Raw genomic sequence first — 19,126 nt, 5'->3', positions numbered from 1 at the left:
GAAGAAGGGGACGACAGAGGACGAGATGTTTGGGCAGTGTCATCGAAGCTACCAACATGACTTTGACCAAACTCCAGAAGGCAGTGGAAGACAGGAGGGCCTGGTGTGCTCTGGTCCATGGGGTCACGAAGAGTTGGACACAACTTAACAACTAAACAACAACAAACCATGACTCGTAACCTGCAATAGTTTTCCTCCAGAAATCTGTCCAATCCCCTTTTAAAGGCATCTAAGCCAGATGCCATCACCACATCCTGTGACAAGGAGTTCCACAGACTAACAATGTGTTGGTTAAATACTGTATTTTATTTTGTCTGTTCTCACTCTCCCAACACTCAATCGAAGTCCTCTGGTTCTAGTACTGTGTGAGAGGGAAAAGAGCTTCCCTCTATCCACTTTATCCATCCCCTGCATAATTTTGTACATCTCAATCAAGTCCTCCCTCAGGCGCCTTTTTTTCTAGACTAAAGAGCTCCAAACACTGTAGACCTTCCTCATAAGGGAGGTGCCCCAGCCCAGTCATCATTTTAGTCCCTCTCTTCTGCACCTTTTCCAGTTCCACTATGTCTTTTTAAGGTGTCATAAACAATTTACAATCAATTGCTGACAAAAATACTTCACCTTCCCAAGCCCTCGGTGGCAAGTCTGTACTTGCTTGTAAACTCCTAGATTTCATGCAATTATTGACACACAACACTGACACAAAGATGGGAACTAAACAGTGGTACAAATCCAGATGTCGCTCTGTCCCCACATCTGCTCTGGAAGCAAAATTACAGGCCTCAGTAATGTCATACATGACATTAGAGGTGTGTTTACTTCTTCCTCTGCTAACATAACCTGTGCCATCATTGGCAAGCAATGCTTTTCTGCAGTTTGCATAGGAAAAATAGGATCTCTACACAAAAAATGGACATAAAACTATCAGAAATGACAACACAGAAAAAACTGTTTTAGAACATTTCACTCTTCCTGGACAGTTTCTGAAAATGGCTGTTTTAGAAAAAAATCACTACCAAACTAGACTTGAAGATAAACAGCTGAGATGAGGTGTAAACAGATGCTGAAGCCTCACTCAACATGAGTAAGCATCAATCACGGATTTTAATTCATTGCCAATTGCAAAATCCTACACCACCTCCCAGTTTGTGCCACTTGTGCAAATAATGTTATTGCTACTTTGTAGACTAATAACTAAAGTTATTCACAGTCACATAATCCAGTTTCATCACTAGAGAACCACAGTCATTTTGTCCATTATCCTCACCTGGTCCCGGGGCTAACATGACTGTCATATAGAGTCTCACTCCAATGCCTGAGGAAGTAGATTTGATCCATGAAAACTCACATTAAAAATACTGCAGCTCATCTTTAAGGTGCCACAACAATTTTATCTCTTGTGTTTTGGATTTTTTTGCTTATTTTGTTTTCTTTTGTTTTTGTCTGAAATCAACAGGACTTACAATCAAGTAAGTATGGAATGGTTTACAGTCTTCACTCATGGCTCACAAATCAGGGTGGATAAAAATCAATTATATTTGAAAAAAATCAAATTGATTTAAATCACGATTTAAATTTAAATCTACCCTGTCACAAATTATATAATTTGATAGCAGTAGTACACCACAACAAAGAATTTCAGAAGATCAGTCTATGTTTTACATACTATAGTGAAGCCTTTGACTGTGTGAATCATGAGAAACTATGAGTTGTTCTGAATCAAATGGGTGTGCCTCGGCACTTTATTGTTCTGATGCAAACATGCATTAAACACAAGAAAATGTTAGGACAGAATATGGAGAGACAGAATGGTTTCCTATAGGCAAAGGTGTAAGACAAGGGTGCATTTTATCCTCTTATCTGTTCAATCTGTACGTAGAACATATCATACGTAGATTCAGATGAAGGAGGTATTAAAAATGATGGAAGAAATATCAAGAATTTATGTTACTCAGATCACACAATCCTACTGGCAATGAAGCAGTAATGACTTGAAATGACTGCAAGGGAAAGTGAAAGAAGAACGTGTCAAAGCAGGATTGTAGTTGAACATTAAGAGGTAAAAATCATAAATTAGTGTTGACAATGAAGAAACTGAAATAGTCAGAAACTGTGTATACGTTGGTTCAATCATCAATCTACATGGAGACTGCAGCCAAGAAATCAGAAGGAGACTGAAACTGAGGCTGTCCTGTTTTAGGGCACATCATGAGAAGGCAAGATGCTCTGGAAAAGACAACAATGCTGGATAAGGTGGAAGATGGTAGGAAAAGAGGAGACCAAATATGAGATGGACTGATTAAGGAAGCCACAGGCATGAGTTTACAAGAGCTGAGTTCAGCTGTTGAAGACAGGACAATCTGAGGATTGCTCACCTGCAGGGTCACCACAAAACAGAAGGAACTTGACAGCACCTAATAACAATGGTACACCACAAAGCAGGGGACTAGAAAAGTGAGAGGAAAGCAGAGCAGCACAGTCTTTTTGGATGGAACAAGGCACTCAGTTCTGACACATTAAAATTAACAGATGTAGGATGGCATAAGTTGTAGACCATAGCAGACTTTATCCAATGAAATGTTGCCTGGTTAACAAAAAACATATGAAGGTCAAGATTTAAAAATACATATATATTAATAATGGGACCCAAAGGCCCTATAACATATGGGGCAGCAATAGGGTCCACACAGCTTGAGTTTATGCATACAAACGTACTCACGTGATAACAAACAAATTGTCAAATTCGTAACGTTTTATGCATCTAAGGACGGGGCCTCTGGACCTCAAAAAGCTGTCCTATAAATAACTGCCCCATTGTTTCTAAGGGTTCCTCCTTTCTAGCAATGCTGCTTCAACACCTGTAGCATCTAAGATACCGACAACCCCACACGAGGCCTAACTGAAAATAATCACACTTGCGAGTAGATTCTGGTTCAGGATTGAATAGGAGGTCAGGGTCGAGGTTGAAAAGACGGGGGGGAAAGAGGAATATGAACGCCTCACAAAATGAGCGGAAAAGAGAGAGGAATTCCCCCCATCTTGAGGGAGGAAGAGAGTGTGAGAGAATGTGAACGGGGAGAAAAGGGCGGGAGAAAAAAAGGGGGGGCATTTGCTCCTACTAACGCCTCAAGCCCTTTACGCAGCCAGGTCCGCCCCTCCTCCTGTCGGCATGAGCGCAAACCGAGTCTCTGAGGCTCGGAGATCAGAATCCGGCCCAGCCCGCAGCGACGCCTCGTCAGGTCTACGCCAAACACTGAACGAGAGTCCGCTAACTTACTCACCCTCCAGCCCGCCAATTCCTGTCAGGAACACCCCGCAAGAGCATCGCATCCTCCTCGACTCTTCTTTCTCCCCCTCCCTTCCCGTTTCGCTGCTATAGCTACGGGGAGCCAAGGCAACCGCATCTCGCGATAACTGAGACGTGACCTTCGAGGACGCGAGACTCTCTCTCACTCTCTCCCCTGTCTCTCTTAGGCCGCCCTGCCTGTCGTGACTTCTGAGCGGAGGTGGCGGGATGTGAAGTTGGCGAGAACGCCCCCGGGGGGGGGGGGTTCTTCTGGGTTTACGGGAAGCTGGTCGGGGGTGGGGCCGGCAGGGATGCGCTTTTTGCGTGAGATTGCTTGGAAGGGGCGTGTGGTCTGTGGTGTCCCCAGTATATCGGAGGGAAGAACGTTATCAAATTAGACAATAGGGCTTCCTCTTGTACCATCCTAGGGACTAGAGACCCAGATCCCTTCAGGCTATACAGTAGAGGGAAATATTTCAGGGATTCGCTGCAACGAAAGACGGGCCTGCATTGGACATAAAAAATCTGTGTTACGTTATATTTTTTTATTATACTACAAAGTTACTACACTACAGGGTTTTTTTTAAGTAACCCGGAACTCTCGAGGAGGCTTAAGTGGCGCAAAAATACGGAGACTGGAGAATCCTTCAAAAATTGGCCAAATGTAACGACCGTTCTTCTTTGGTAGACTTGGCTTGCAAGCGGGATGGAAGGTTGCGGATTCATGAGACGAACGTTGCTCGCGATGCTTCATAGTTTCTCACCTCCGTAGGCAAAAGACCGTCTGTTATAAATAACAGTATATAAATACAAATACAAAGAAGGGGGTTACGGGACACCACGTGGATACGAATCCTGGAGTATTCAACCACTTTACTCCTCATTGAGGATGGCCATGCTTTTTTTTTATGAGAGTATCATTAAAAACGCTGTCAATTATTATATAGCAGGCTGATAAGCATGGCTTTCTCCATGTGGAAAATAATTTTGTTTCTCTTTTGTTTTGAAGGATGGGCCAAGTATTGTTTGAGGTTTTCCAAAACCAAATATGGGGACATACTGGCCTCTTGTCAGATTGCTGTGAAGAATATTTTCAGAATTGAAGCTTGGCACTTGGGAATGAAATCATCTTTTGAATTATCACCTATTCACTAGAGCCAGGTTTACTCCCAGCCCTAGCATCTAGGGCAGTGAAGGCCATGTTTTTCCCTCCACATACTCTGGATAACAGCTCCCATGAGCCTCAGTTTTTGTGGCCTATGCTCAAGGGTTAGAGAAGTGGTCATCTGTCTATCTGTCCCTCTGTTTCCATTTCCATTTCCCATCCACTTAGAGAAACTATAGCTGTCTTAAGACTATTCTGCGCTTATGTTCATATCACTGAGAATGGGACAATTTGCACAGAATAGAGCACTTAAGCAGTCGTAACTTCTTTCACCCTTTGTGACAATCCTGCCTTTACAATATACAGTTTTTATTAAGGTATTATATATTATCAAATATATTCTTATACATTAGAATTGCTTAATCATCAGAACAGCTGGAATATCAAGATTTGCTGCATTGAAACCCGATTAATCCATTCTGGCTGTTTTTTGTTCTTATGTCGAGGCATGGTTTGTAAGTCGGAACTAATGCAAAACCGGTTAAGGGTAGATGGGACTCGTCAGCCTTGGAAGGCAGCCCATCTAGGAGAAGGAAAACTCCGATTTCAAACCTCCACTGCCTTGTGGCTATATCCACCAATGGAAAAGGCTTCAGGAGTAAAGCTCGAGGCAAAATCCGGAGCCGGAGTCCTGGAAGCAGTTCGTGTTGTTCTGCCAACTCCTGTGACGTCGCTGGAACCAGTTGTATTGGCTCTTGCCTTTCTGTTGGACTATTTCAGCAACATGGAGAGGGGGAATTTGCTGCTTGCTTGGGTAACAGCCTATCCTCCACATTAATTTCCGAGGCTTCGTGCTCTGGAGAGGACACTCCAGCTTTGCATACAGTGTCAAAACAACACAGAAAGGGATTGTCAATCTCGAATTGGCCTTCTCAGCCACACTAGATGCTGTTCCAAGTCCTCCATACAGAGCACGCTACCATAGTCTCTTGAGACTGAAGGATGCCTATCTCTATCTGTGCCCAGACAACAACCACCACTCACACAGACCAGTGGCACATCAAGAGGGGCAAAAGGGTAAGGGTTCAAGATGAAGCACAGCAGGTAGGCAGCAATCTGAGATGGAGGACTCTTAGGAGCAGAGCACAAAATAATCCTACAAGAAACTATTGAAGCAAAAAGCACTCCTCAGCTGTTTTATGGATTAAAAATTCCTACCCATACCACCCATCTAGACTGGCCAATAACAATCCTTGCGACATGAATGAAAAATTTCTCAGGCAATTTAATAGATTAGATAGATAGAAGGCTGCCAAAATTACATGAAAAAGTGAACATGAAATAAACATGAAACTTTAATATACCCCCTTTATACACAAAAGCCACTGAAAGAACACAAAATACTCAAAAGGCAGCCTCTTTTATGTTGACATGAAAGGCCCATTCCTAGTTGCAGTCTGAAAAGGACTCGTCTTTGCATTTTAATTTCATATACTCCATCTTTTTCATATAGTGTTCTATTTATGTTTATGGCATTTCTGTGTTTCTCTTAACCCCACTGTGTTAAATAAGTAGAGCAGAAGGGGTTAAACAGCAGCCTTTGGTTGACCTTTCCTCACTTCCTAACAGCATGTCAAGATGGATTGCAACTTTAAAACCAAGATAAAGTATGAAGCACTGACCATATACTGTATTTGTCTGAGCCTGAATTCTATTATGTTATTAATTCTGGGGAAATTTCTTCACATATCTCCATCCATTTTGATTTCTCCTGCTGCAGCTTGTAAGTCCATTACAGCCGAATTTATCTGTGCATGTAATTATACTGTAAGACCCATCTTATTTCAAGCTGATGTTTAAAAACAAGTTTCCCCCCTTTGTTTGTAGTAACAATGTTCACAGATGTCCCCTTGCAAAATTAAAGGCACTTACTGTTGGTTGTGAAAAGTGTTCTTGGACAATGTTGCATGCTGCCCCTTGCAAAATTTTGGAAAGTTTTGATTCCTGTCCAGCCCCTAGGACTACTGTGTCACTTCCCAAGGATTGTCTTGTTCCCCAGTTTTCAGGTGAATCCTGAGTAGAGTAAAATCATGGGACAATTTCACTTTCAAACTTTTTCCATTCATAAGTTTGGGGGGGGGGGAATGTGCAGCTGGATCACAGATTTAGATTGAAGGGAAGTTAATTGTAAATTCTCTATGTATTTAATTCCTAGAGATATGAGCAGGTCTCCAATATGTCCAAATATAGAATTGCTCCGGATAATAACATTTTATTCAGTGTTTCAGTGTTCATTAAATTCTAGCATTGGAAGAAGCACGATGATTGCAAGTAAACTCTAGAGATGCTTTCCTTAGTCAGAGAATGAATTAGGAAGATATTTGTGTGGTTTCCACCTGACTTATGCAGGTGGTTTGATAGGTTACAATCTGTTCTGTTATTCCCCTCCCCTTCTCTCTCTCTCTCTCTCTCTCTCTCTCTGTGACTTACTAGTGTACAGAGCATAATGGTAGCCTATAGGGGGTAGCCCAAGATTAATTCATATAATTTTGGTTTATTCTGAACTTCAGTAAAGCAGTAATTCTCTGGGGTCATCTTTGGAATACATTTTAAAAGCAGTACTAAGGAACCATTTAAAAAACAAGGGAAAAGACACATTAGAAAAATGCAAGAGAATTAGCATATCTTTCCAAAGATTTGACTTTTTATTTGCTTCTCATCTTTACATGTGTGCATGAACCCCTTAAGGAACAGTAGGTGTTGAGAAGGAGATGCTTTAAGGTTCTCTGGAGGATCCAAAATAAATAAGGCAAACATTTAGGAAGAGAAAGTCATATGTCTGCACTTGCCTCAGGATTGTTGGAAGATGCTCTGTTTACAATACAATGTGGAAGTGATTACTCATCCAGTAGAGACTGTCGAATTCGACTTTGGCACTGTGTTAATATTCAGTGTAATTGAATTTGTGTGGCATCTGTGAGCAGTCTGGCTTCTTCTGCTAAAATCCTTGCAGAGCCTGTGAGTATCCATACATTTACCAAAAGAAAGACATTTGTTTTCTTTACTATACTCCTTTTCCATATAGTTAATGATTTTCATGGCGCGCAATATTTCTCATCTATGAGCAGGGATGGCCCACCCAAAATATTACACTGCCAGAGGCAGAGCAACAAATGTTACCTTCTATCCACCTAAATTAAAATGCATAGTGTCAGCCAAATTATGTTGGCATAGAGGCCGGCTGTTTTCATCAACATCTCTTTGTTGCTACCTGATGTTCAGGCTAGCTCTGCAGACTGGGCAGAGTCATCAAAGGTCGTTATGCAAAATACAGCATTTGGGGGTGATACATTCTCAGACCAAGGTAATGTAACTTTTCTCAGGGTCTATCCTACCTCCACTAGCGGTATAAGACCAGCCCAATTGTCTGTTAGTCAAAAGGCTGCATTTCAATACTGTTTGCACCAGTTCAGATTGTTAAATGTCCCACTATCCCTGCCAACCACTGTGATTTTTGTGAATGAAGTGAATGGGGCTATTCCAAAAAATGTTGCTGTCTGAGGAAACCCCTCCTTACATTCCAAATACAAAAGCCAATGGTACTGTCAATTAAATCTTACTTCAACAATGGCAATGGAGAGGAAAAGTGAGAGGAAAAGACTAGTTACTCTGGTGTATTTGGACAATATGCTCACTAATTCTCCCCCTGGACAATTAGCTAGCTGAAATCATGTTTCCTGAAGACCTCATGACTTTGCTACAAAGTCTTTGCTCTTATCTTGTGGCAGCAAACTGAAAAACTTTCTTGAGTGCCTTCTCACAGGCCTTTCTCCCAACCCCATTCCTGCAAAACCTTTGGTATTTTTAATCTATTGTAGCACTTTCTTCAAGAAAGCTGTACTTCACTACGGTGAAGGTAAAATATTTTCAAGATGTATTTCTGAATACACAACCAGATCACCACCTATAACCAAACACGAACACCCTGGACTGTGTTCTGAGGACAACAACCACAAATCGAGGACAGCATCTCCCTCTAACCACTAGTTAATATTGTTAAGTAGGCTACACTTGGCTTACCTAGTGTGCAGACAAAATTTTATCCCAACTTCTCTAACCAGGGCATTGACAGATTCATGTGTATCCACAAGTAGTGACATCTTTTATCAACTTACCTTTTAATTCTGTATTCATTTCATACACCATCTAACAATGGCTCATAATCTGTGTAAGCTCTGTTCTAACACTGATATGAAAACATTTTTTTTAAAGATAAGTGGTTTGGAGACATGGGGTGCTTGGTTGAGGGGAACTGACTCTCCTACAAGCACCTCTTTGCTTCATATCAGACAGTCACATGGCCAGAAAGTGGACAAAAGCAACGTCAAAACCAATCGGAACAAATTCTATTGTTGGCTGAACAAAAAATACACTTCCCAACTCAGAAAAGACCATTTCACCAAGGGCTTTCCTGCACTGAGCTTTACGTTATGTAGTCACCATATAGGAATGGGATATTCGTATTCATAAATGAATATGAATATCCCGGACCCAGGTGGCCAGGATCCCCAGTCCTGGCTCCCCAAACTGACCCATCCAGTTATGGGTCACTGTGCAGCATACACAAATGGCAGCCTACTCTTCACACCAATGTCAGATGAAGTCTGGCTACTCAGCAGCTAAGTGGGGAGACTCATCATCCCACCCCCTGGCTGTGGTGGCCAGAAGAGCAGGAAGGTAGAGGCAGCGCCAACTGGGCTTCTTCTGACATTGGCACGACGAGCAGGATGCTGGCTGTGTGTGCTGTATGGTGACCCATAAGTGGCCGAGTTGGTTTGGGGAGGCGTGGCTGGGGATCCAAGCCACCCACATCTGGGATTTTTGCATTCATATGAGAATACAGATATCCCATCTCTGATCACCAAGTTTTAATTTGGAATTCATCAGTGCCCAATCCGATGTCAAGTACAAAGTAAATGGACAGTGTAGCCACCCACTTAGATGAGCTGATTAATCCAAGTAGCAACATAAAAAGCCTTTGTCCCTGTTCAGTCACTGGGGATCACTTTCACCTTTTTTTATTAGATCATGTTCAACTTTTTTTCCATTAAAATCTGTCTTTGAAATTATTTTGTTCAAAGATGGCCATGCTGTAAATTGGTTCATTTTGTATTTTGTTCTTATGTATTTGGAGGGGAACTACATAAGCCCTGTTAAGTAAATGAGCTGAGTAACACAGTTGTATAAGATACGGACATTTTTCAAAAGGAATCTCACATGTCTCTGTGTGTGTAATTGAGCCAATTCTAGGTGCTAGCTTATATGTGGTAGAGCCATTGATACCTTTGCTAATCTTCAGTCATGGCAACAGTTGAATCACAGTTGCCAGGAATTTCCCCAAAGCAGCCTAAGCAATTACACAATTTGGTCCAATTGTCTTGGAAAACTGAGTTCTATTCAAAAGGCAGAAGTTAAATGTTTTAAAGTAATAAGTTGTGACCAAAACAAAACGGAGGAGAAATACCTCTTTCTTTCTTTCTAGATGCTTTATTTCACATTGCCAAATGACAGAACAAGATCAAACTCAGTGCAGAGCAGGCAGGCAGTGTATAATATCTTTAATGATCATACAGCTGTCTCTTTGATGTTGTCTTGGAGGGCACATACATAAGCCATTCTCTCTCTCTTTCTCTCTCTCTCTCTCCCAGTCCCTCTCCCCCCCCTTCATATTTCAGTGTTTTTTCTTTTACCTCTGGTATAGATAAATACCACAACAAAAATATGTTAGAACCCCATGGGAATTTGGCTGTTTTAAGGACAAAGATGACGGTGGAATCCTTGCATTTTTAGCTCCTTGTAACACCTTGTAACAGACTTGCAAATGGATAGATAGGTCAGAAAGGAAAGAGGAGGTTTTATAATTCTTCTGTTTCACCTGCCAGAGGCACATTCACTTCTATGTTGTATTCAGCAGGCTCTCCAGACCCCTGCCAAGGTACGGGGGTCCTGTTGAAAGAGGGTCTGTTGGTGATTTCTTGATTGTACACAATGACAGGTTCAGGAACCAATGGGCCAGCATCAAATTCAGGCAATTGGAAGGTCATCAGCTTGGATGCCTTCTCATATCCCCCATAAGGCATTGCAGTCCTAGGGGAAAGGAGGCAGTGGCAGTCAAGCTTTATGGAAATAATAGCATCACCACTTGAGACAATTATCATATCAGTTCATCAAGTGGGCAAACCTATAATACTTTGACAAATCAACAAGCCTTGTACTGTGCTATTGTAGGAGATCCTTACACTTATACCCCCCTCCCCAAACTGAAATGTGTGAAGGGATACAGAAAGATCTAGCTTTAGAGTTGTCTGTGGACAGATGATGGTTTAAGCATCCTTTCCATTCCCCCTTCCAAAAAGATAATTTCAGATAACCACAGTTCAAAACACCTACCCCCAAAGAGAGGAGCATAAGTTAATAAATAGATTGTTCTGTAAGAAATGTGTAGGGCTTAGGTGCATATATTTCATCCTTTTCTTTAAGGATATGCAGAAAATATATAAAAATAATGATTAATTATCTAGAATGTATAATACAATTCTTATATGGTGTATGATTGTAATGTTAACCAATACAAACTTTTTCAAAAGGGAAAGTGCATGTGACATACAGTGGGGTCTTGACTTAAGAACGGCTCGAGTTAAGAACATTTTGACTTAAGAACCACTCTCATAGGAAAATATTGACTTGACTTACATACTTAGATTTGAGATAAGAACTGAAAAAAAAAACACGTGGGAGGCAGGGAAAATGCAAAATTTGAACTTTCAGTTAACTGTTGGCCAGTGAAAAGGGTGCCTGTCTGCTTCCTCACTCCTCCCAGCATTTAGAGAGTGGACTGGGAGACAGTCTTCAGACTGCCTGGTACTGTACTGCCTGGACTGTATTTTCCCTGCCTTCCCTGAACCTTTCTTGACCTAAGAAAAAAAGAAACAAAATATCCCCCTCTAGTGGTCGAAGGCGGAATAGCAGCTTCCCATTAGTTTCTATGGACGGAAAAGACCAGATACGGATCAAATGGTTTTCAATGCATTCCTATGGGAAATGCAGATTTGACCTGAGAACTTTTTGACTTGAGAACCGCCTTCCAATACGGATTAAGTTCTCAAGTCAAGACCCCACTGTATAACCTGACAACTCCATCATTGATGCTTTCTAAACGACTCACTCTTACAGGAGTTCACCGTTGCCTTGCCCTAATTCGGACTGAATGTAAGAATCTGCTTCAATATTCCCACGCAGCCTAGCAATGTTATAATATGCTAGTGTTTGCACAACTTACGAATCCTGATATGTTTCTATTGAACCAGCCTCTGCAATGAATATTATCTATCCCACAACACAATAGACACTGTGATTAAAAAAAAAAAAAAAGAATTATTCAGGTGTTTCAAGGCTACTGCACCTTTAATTAGAACTATCATTATTGTGACTCTTGCCTCTAATGGCTTCCTGTTCAGCTAAGCATGGGCTTTGTGACGTATTATGGCTGAATTACATCTTAGTGTTGGAAATAAATAAAAACCAGGAATTAAAGGCCCTTCACTGAAAACAAGGAATTGACTAATTCTATGGCACTGACATGCTATTTGTTGTTAATGCTGCATTGTGCTAAACCAGAAGCAACTGAAGTCTGAAGCTTTGGATAAGAAGCTTTGAATTAAAGTGTCAGGGCACATTTCCCAAGCTGTACTTTCTCCTGAGTGAACAGTACGGAAGAGTCTAGAGTAGACCATGGGGACTACTACTGCAAGATATTGAATACTATATTAACTGCCATGTGAAGTCATGGCTTTCATACACTATTGCTTCCATTTGGGAGAAATAATGCCCCACAGTGCAAAGGGCCTAGTGTGCAAATAACCTAGATTTTTCCATGTTTTATTGCCATACACATTCACTTCACTCCCCCTGACATATTTTGGCATATATATTTCCACAGTGACTCCCAATTTTCCACCATTCTTCCTACACATTCTGACCATAATTCTTATCAGTCTGGGCATTTTCCCGTTCAGCATTCAAAACAATGCAAAGCAGAGCACAATTCTGTAAATGTCTACTCGAGTAAACCCTAATATAATTTCTTTTATGCAGTCAAAGCATAGCTGAAGGTGTTTAAAAGAAGAGATTATTAGAAGTTTCAATGCCCTGTTTAAAGGACAGCATATTTTACAGTGGAAGTGCTCTTAAATAGTCCTTATCTCCACCTGGAAATTCAGAACAGTTTCCCTTGCTTTAGTAGTTAAGGTTCAACCTAGTCACCAAAGCTGCTAATTGCAACCGCCAGCCATGCAGATAATTTGTATGGCAGTTAAAAGTAGGTCAGTTCTGCACAATCCGCAACTCACATGCAGCTTGTGATCTGTGGGTTGTGCCCCCTTAGTTGAAAATGAAAATGTGATTGGAAGGAAGGAAACGGTACAGGAATTGATCGATGTGCCTTGGTTAGGAAACAATGTTCAGTCCAGGGACACAATGCCTCTTTGTATTTCTTCAGGCTGAGTAGAGAACAGGGATTCAGCAGCAGTGAGGAACTGACAAGGGTATTAGGGTCTAATATTTTGCCACTGGCTCTTGTAGGTCATACCAAAACTTTGGAAAAACTAGTTTTCAGACAACAGACACCAGAATCCCCCATCCAGTAGCCACAGTGGCTGGGGATTCTGAAAGTTGTAGTCAACAACATAACAACATTTCCAAGCTGTGACTACTACCCATACTCAGCTCATTTCATCCCATTTAAGGAAATGGAATCTCTTCCCTAATATGCAGATTTCTTATTTCCCAGGTAATTAGCTTAAATTTCTCTTACCTATTGAAAGATTTATAAGCGCGAAGGTCTGCTTTGTTGCCGTAAGACAAGAGGTCAATTCTGAATTGACTTTTCTCTTGGGGTGTAAGGCCCAGAGCCCGTTCCCAAGGAGAGATGTAGGTCTTAAAAATGGAGACGTGTTTCCCACTCCCACCTTTGTTATCACCTAAAATACGGAGGAAGAGAAGAAAATTTAGGGCAAGTGAGAAGAAGGAAATGAAAACAAATGCAAAAACTTGGGCAAGGCTTTTGAAGTTCCTTCTGTACTTGATAGTTTGCTACTCCATGTAAAAATCGGTGATGCAAATGTGGGTCTCTCAACCATAACCATTTTTAAATGGTCTGCTTTGTATGAATACATACTAATCGGTACTGAGAGACAGCATTGTTTCTGAGGAAATCTTTAGAAATTTTAGAAGACATTATTCAGATGCCATCAAAAGAATTAAATCATTTGTGGTATGTGCATGTGGTCCTTTGCTCAGACAAGTCGCCCTAAAATTACACTTTTAAACTCTTGACTGGGCATCCTTCTTTTATGAAATATTTTGCAATTTAAGATTGCTTCTTGTTCAGTTGGAACACATTAAACAGTCTTTGGAAGATGACAGTCTAGATACAGATTTGTTCCTTTGTTGGCTCTTTAATTGGTGCATTAAATGTGGGCAGATACTTGCCTTTTCCACCGGTGGTGTCATGTCCTTCACTATCCACGCCTCCCCCTGTGCCAGCGGATCCCTCAGTGTGGCCAGCTCCACTTCCCCCTGATCCAGTCCCTCCAGGTCCACCTTTGCTTCCAGGCTTTGGAGGAGGGGCAGGAGGATAATGCAGTTTATCGGATCCATATCGCCCTACAGTTACACCGCTCACCATTCTCCCTCCAATCTGGGAATATCCATGAGAATCAACTCCATAGTGTCCAGATGGGATGAATCTTTGAAAATGATCCTGAGGTGTGGGGGGAGGGGAAAATGAGAGAGGGAGAGGGAATGCAGGAATAAGACTAAGAATAGCTTCCAAACCCCTTCACCAAACAAAATTCGTAGAATAGACTGAGGTTAGGAGATGAGAAGCAATGTCTTAAACACAAATACATTGGTTTGCTGGCCTCCAAGAATATCAGTGAGAGGCGATGCTAGTACAGATGTCAACATTTTGACTTGCAGGAGCATCTCTCCCGAATGTCATCTGCCCAACCCACCAGATCCTCCCAGGCTATGCTCTTCCATGAGAGAGGAATGCAAGTCACTTACAAGACCTTCTTCACCATGACACCGACCTTGTGGAACCAGCTCCTGGAGGAGCTATGATTAGCCCCCTCCCTGTTTGCCATTCAGGAAGCAACATAAAACATGGCTTTTCAGGAAGGCCTTCCACACCAGTCCTAGTTCACTATATGTCTCTTCTCCTTCCATGGTAAAAAAAATTGCTGCAAGTACCCTTTGGTTTTAGGCTGTTAATGGTTTAAAAGTTTTTAATCTGTTATTAATTTATTTATGTTTTTACATATATATTTTTTTGTAAATCACCCAGAATAGTGTGTCACACTAACAAGGCAGTATATAAATCAAATAAGAAACAAACAAACAAACAAACATCTTTGCCAGATTTATATAAGGCAACTTGTGATCTATGGATCACATGCAGCCCCTCCTCTGGTCATTTTTGTGCCCCCAAGGGCACCACAGAGCGCCATCTGAAAAACAATAATTTGATGTTGTTGGCCCCCAAAATAAGAATGGTGAAACCAAAAATATTCTAGACTTCCTGTTTATCTTTTTTTACTCCCCAAACTCAACATTCCTGCCCCAATATAAAATCTGAAAATGAGGTGAGTAGGATGATACTGTGATTACAGACGGGGGGGGGGGGCTAAATCCAGTATTCCTATGGCCTAAGTCCCCACTGCTCATCATTAGAACTCTCCCCCCCCCCACCCAGATCTGAGAATTCAAGTAACTCAGATGGCAGGAGGGAAATGAAAAGGGGAAAACAAGAGCACAGGCTTTACGGACAGAATATCCCAGATTCAATACTTGACATCTAGTTTTTTTAAAAAAAAAACCACTGATAGTATTTGATATTCTTTGTCTGAAGCGATGGAAAACTGCTGCCAGCCAGAGTAGATAACAATAGGCACAGTCCTAACAAGCCAAAATGGCTGAAGTCTGGTTGAGCTAGCACTGAGCAAGCTGAGGCTATGTTGTATAATTTGTGAGTCACTATGGGTCCCGTAATTGGGAGCAAGTCAGAACAGAAAACAATTAAACAAACAAACAAATAATCCAACCCCCTCCTCTCCAAGGATGCTGGACTTAGAATTACTTAGGACTACTCTGGACATGGTGGCGCTGCGGGTTAAACCGCAGAAGCTTCTGTGCTGCAAGGTCAGAAGACCAGCCGTCGTAAGATTAAATCCATGTGATGGAGTGAGCTCCTGTAGCTTGTCCTAGCTCCTGCCAACCTAGCAGTTCGAAAGCATGTAAATGTGAGTAGATAAATAGGTACCACCACGGTGGGAAGGTAACGGTGTTCCTTGTCTAGTTGCGCTGGCCACATGACCACGGAAACTGCCTACGGACAAACACTGGCTGTACGACTTGGAGACGGGGATGAGCACCGCCCCCTAGAGTTGGACACGACTGGACTACATGTCAAGGGGAATTTTTACCTTTACCTTTACTCTGCCCCTGGCCCAGCTTTGTGCCAAACAGTGGCAATGAGTCTTGGCTAAGAGGGGTTTGGACCTGACAGCTCCTTTTCTGCTTTTCCTCATCTCTGCTCCCTTTTCATCTCTTCTGCTAGCATAGCAGTTCTGCTGGCAGGTCTGAGATCAGCCACTACAAAGGCACTTTACGAGAAGCTTTTTTCTGCTCATTCCAGTCACACCACAGCCAGCATAGTGTTCTGTTTGGATTGCACTGAAAGTGGACAAATGATCCTATTAGAGTTAGGAACACAGGTTCCTGTATTCTGACATGCCTAGGGAAAGATTGTGAAGGTGTAGGCTGAAAGAGGGGTGCTTAGCTTCCTTCACTCATGTGTTTGGTCCGCTGTTAAAACTGACCTGTCCTAGTTTATATGGGGAATCAACAATATCTGTTTCTTCTTCTTACCCTGTCTGAATATGCCATAATTCCTTGCAGAGGCAGGAAGGCAATTCAGTGAATTTAATAAGAATGATAACTAATTGTCTCCAACACATTAGTAACATACAACCCCAAATATTTCTTATATCCCATTTAATTACCTTGTTTCTCTGAAAATAAGACCTAACCTGAAAATAAGCCGTAGTATGATTTTTCAACAAGGCTGTATATTGCCTCCCTGCTTCTTTAACTTATATGCAGAATACATCATGCAAAAGGCAGGACTGGATGAATCCCAAGCCAGAATTAAGATTGCCAGAAGAAATATCAACAACCTCAGATATGCAGAAGATACCACTCTGATGGCAGAAAGTGAGGAAGAGTTAAGGAACCTCTTACTGAGGGTGAAAGAGGAGAGCACAAAAATGGTCTGAAGCTCAACATCAAAAAGAGGAAGGTCATGGCCACTGGTCCCATCACCTCCTGGCAAATAGAAGGGGAATATATGGAGGCAGGGACAGATTTTACTTTCTTGGGCTCCATGATCACTGCAGATGGAGACAGCAGCCACGAAATTATAAGACGCCTGCTTCTTGGGAGAAAAGCGATGACAAACCTCGACAGCATCTTAAAAAGCAGAGACATCACCCTTGCCAACAAAAGTCCTAATAGTCAAAACTATGGTTTTCCCTGTAGTGATGTACGGAAGTGAGAGCTGGACCATAAAGAAAGCTGACCGCCGAAGAACTGATGCTTTTGAATTGTGGTGTTGGAGGAGGCTCTTGAGAGTCCCCTGGACGGCAAGGAGAATAAACCTATCCATTCTAAAGGAAATCAACCCTGAGTGCTCACTGGAAGGACAGATCCTGAAGCTGAGGCTCCAAAACTTTGGCCATCTCATGAGAAGAGAAGACTCCCTGGAAAAGACCCTGATGTGAAGGCAAGAGGAGAAGGGGATGACAGAGGACGAGATGTTTGGACAGTGTCATAGAAGCTACCAACATGTAATTGAAGCTACCAACATGCCTGCCTCCGGGAGGCAGTGGAAGACAGGAGGGCCTGGCATGCTCTGGTCCATGGGGTCACGAAGAGTCCAACACGACTTAACAACTAAACAACAATAATTTTTGGGATGCTCACAATATAACCCAATATAAGCTTGCAAATGATCGGCCACATCACTCATGCCATTCATATTCATGAGCTGATTTTCATGAACCTATGAGAGGACTGGAGACGTAGAATCAGCAGCTACATGAGGCTTGGGGGAGGAGTCAGATAGTGCTGGTGAGTCAGAGAGAGAGTTAACAGATACTGAGAGAGATAGAGCTGGTTAGGAAATTAGGTAGAGAAGGTGGTAATGATATAGGAAGAGAAAAGAAATATGTACTAAGAGGACTGTTGATGATTTGCTTATGTATAATGTGTATCTGAGAAACTTCTGTTATTATTCATTCTGCTTCACTTCAATAAATAAATTCCGTTTCTGTTCACAAGTCAAGTGTTCGGACAAATGCCATTTATATTGTGGATTGAGGTAATCCCCTGGTGGCAGTGAGAAGAAAACCCAATGTGAGCCTTTGTGAGGGAAAGACAAGCAGGGGCCACAAGGGCGAACATTACAGTCTGTGTCCAGAGGTGGGATACAAAATAATCCAGTAAAGCCAATGTTTAAAAGTGAATTTTCTGGAGATGTGGGTACCTTTTAGTCAGAGGTCTGTGGTGAAGAAGTGGGTGACCTGCTAGAGCTTTTGTGGAAAAGCTTAGTGGCGGGGCTTCTGAACGCAGATCTGGGGGAAACTAAAGATAGGGAACTGACTCTAAAGGAAATTTTTTTTACCTCAGAATTTGAAAGACCCTGTGGACTAGCTTGAAATCCAAGGATCTGAGAGATAAGGGAACACTGATGGATAAAAAGTGGAAGGCAGTGTCAGTGAAGATCTGAGATGATAGGAAAATAAAAGCAGAGGCTTGAGAAATAAAATTATTTTGGTGTCTGAGAGCAGGAATAGCTCAGACATAGAGAGACACAGTAACTAAATGGTTGTTAGCTGGAGAACAGCCAGAGAGAGCTGCTGATTGAAGTGCAACAACATAGTTCCTAGAATTAACAGCAGTAAAAGTGTTTTAAAAAGAGGCCTGACTAACTCAGCAATAGAAAGTCCCTCTTATCAAGGAAGTACATACTTATGCCACCCAAAAGAACTAAAAAGCCAGTAATGGAAGAAATTGATCCTCAAGAGGTTGAGGGGAATGGGAATGGGAATGGAAATTGAGACCCTCAAATACCTGAGGAACCCGAGGAACCCTCAAGGGAAATTATTCAAAGCTCCCTAGATCTGGAAAAATAGAAACTAGAACAGGAGTATAGATTCAGACAAAAAGCCATGGAATTAGAAACTAGAGAACAAGCCAGAGCTGAAGAGAAAGCTAAGGAGCTAGAGCTCAAGGAACTAGAAATCAAAGCCAGGGCTGAAGAGAAAGCTCAGGAACTACAGCTCAAAGCTGAGCAAGAGTCCAGACAAATGGAATTAAGACAAAGAGAAATGGCATTTTACCAAGAAAATAGACAAAAGGAAATGGAATTTCAAATACAGTTGAAAAAAAGTTAGAATTAGCTTCTCAGAATAATAATAATAATAATAATAATAATAATAATAATAATAATAATAATAATAATAATAATAATAATAATAATAATAATAATAATAATAATAATAATAATAATAATAATAATAATAATAATAATAACAACAACTCTAGTGAGGGAAATT

General features: G+C 41.6%; 2 protein-coding genes across 19 annotated transcripts in view; both read right to left on the bottom strand.

Annotated features, from left to right (window-relative positions):
* Nucleotides 1-3,515, bottom strand: part of USP54 (ubiquitin specific peptidase 54) — a 136,123-nt gene extending 132,608 nt beyond the window's left edge. For 12 of the 16 annotated variants that reach the window (XR_013543894.1, XR_013543893.1, XR_012085426.2 and 9 more), the window contains exon 1: nt 3,282-3,422. The gene's annotated coding sequence lies outside the window, so the exon portion shown is untranslated. Of the gene's footprint in view, nt 1-3,281 lie in introns of all 16 variants that reach the window. The other 4 variants (XM_072994952.2, XM_078391130.1, XM_078391133.1 and 1 more) reach the window with 2 other exon arrangements.
* Nucleotides 3,516-9,918: 6,403 nt separating this feature from the next.
* MYOZ1 (myozenin 1) overlaps nt 9,919-19,126 on the bottom strand; it is a 43,149-nt gene continuing 33,941 nt past the window's right edge. For all 3 annotated transcript variants that reach the window (XM_020791202.3, XM_020791204.3, XM_078391134.1), the window contains 3 exons: nt 13,941-14,211; nt 13,264-13,429; nt 9,919-10,538 (listed from right to left, as the gene is read on the bottom strand). In XM_020791202.3, the coding sequence (XP_020646861.2) occupies nt 10,307-10,538; nt 13,264-13,429; nt 13,941-14,211 (669 nt within the window). In that variant the 3' untranslated portion in view covers nt 9,919-10,306. The remainder of the gene's footprint in view (nt 10,539-13,263; nt 13,430-13,940; nt 14,212-19,126) is intronic.

This window comes from Pogona vitticeps, chromosome 3 (assembly GCF_051106095.1).
Source record: "Pogona vitticeps strain Pit_001003342236 chromosome 3, PviZW2.1, whole genome shotgun sequence".
Classification (NCBI taxonomy): domain Eukaryota; kingdom Metazoa; phylum Chordata; class Lepidosauria; order Squamata; family Agamidae; genus Pogona; species Pogona vitticeps.
The sequence above is the reverse complement of the archived record's forward strand: the minus strand, read 5'-3'. Positions and strand labels throughout refer to the sequence as shown.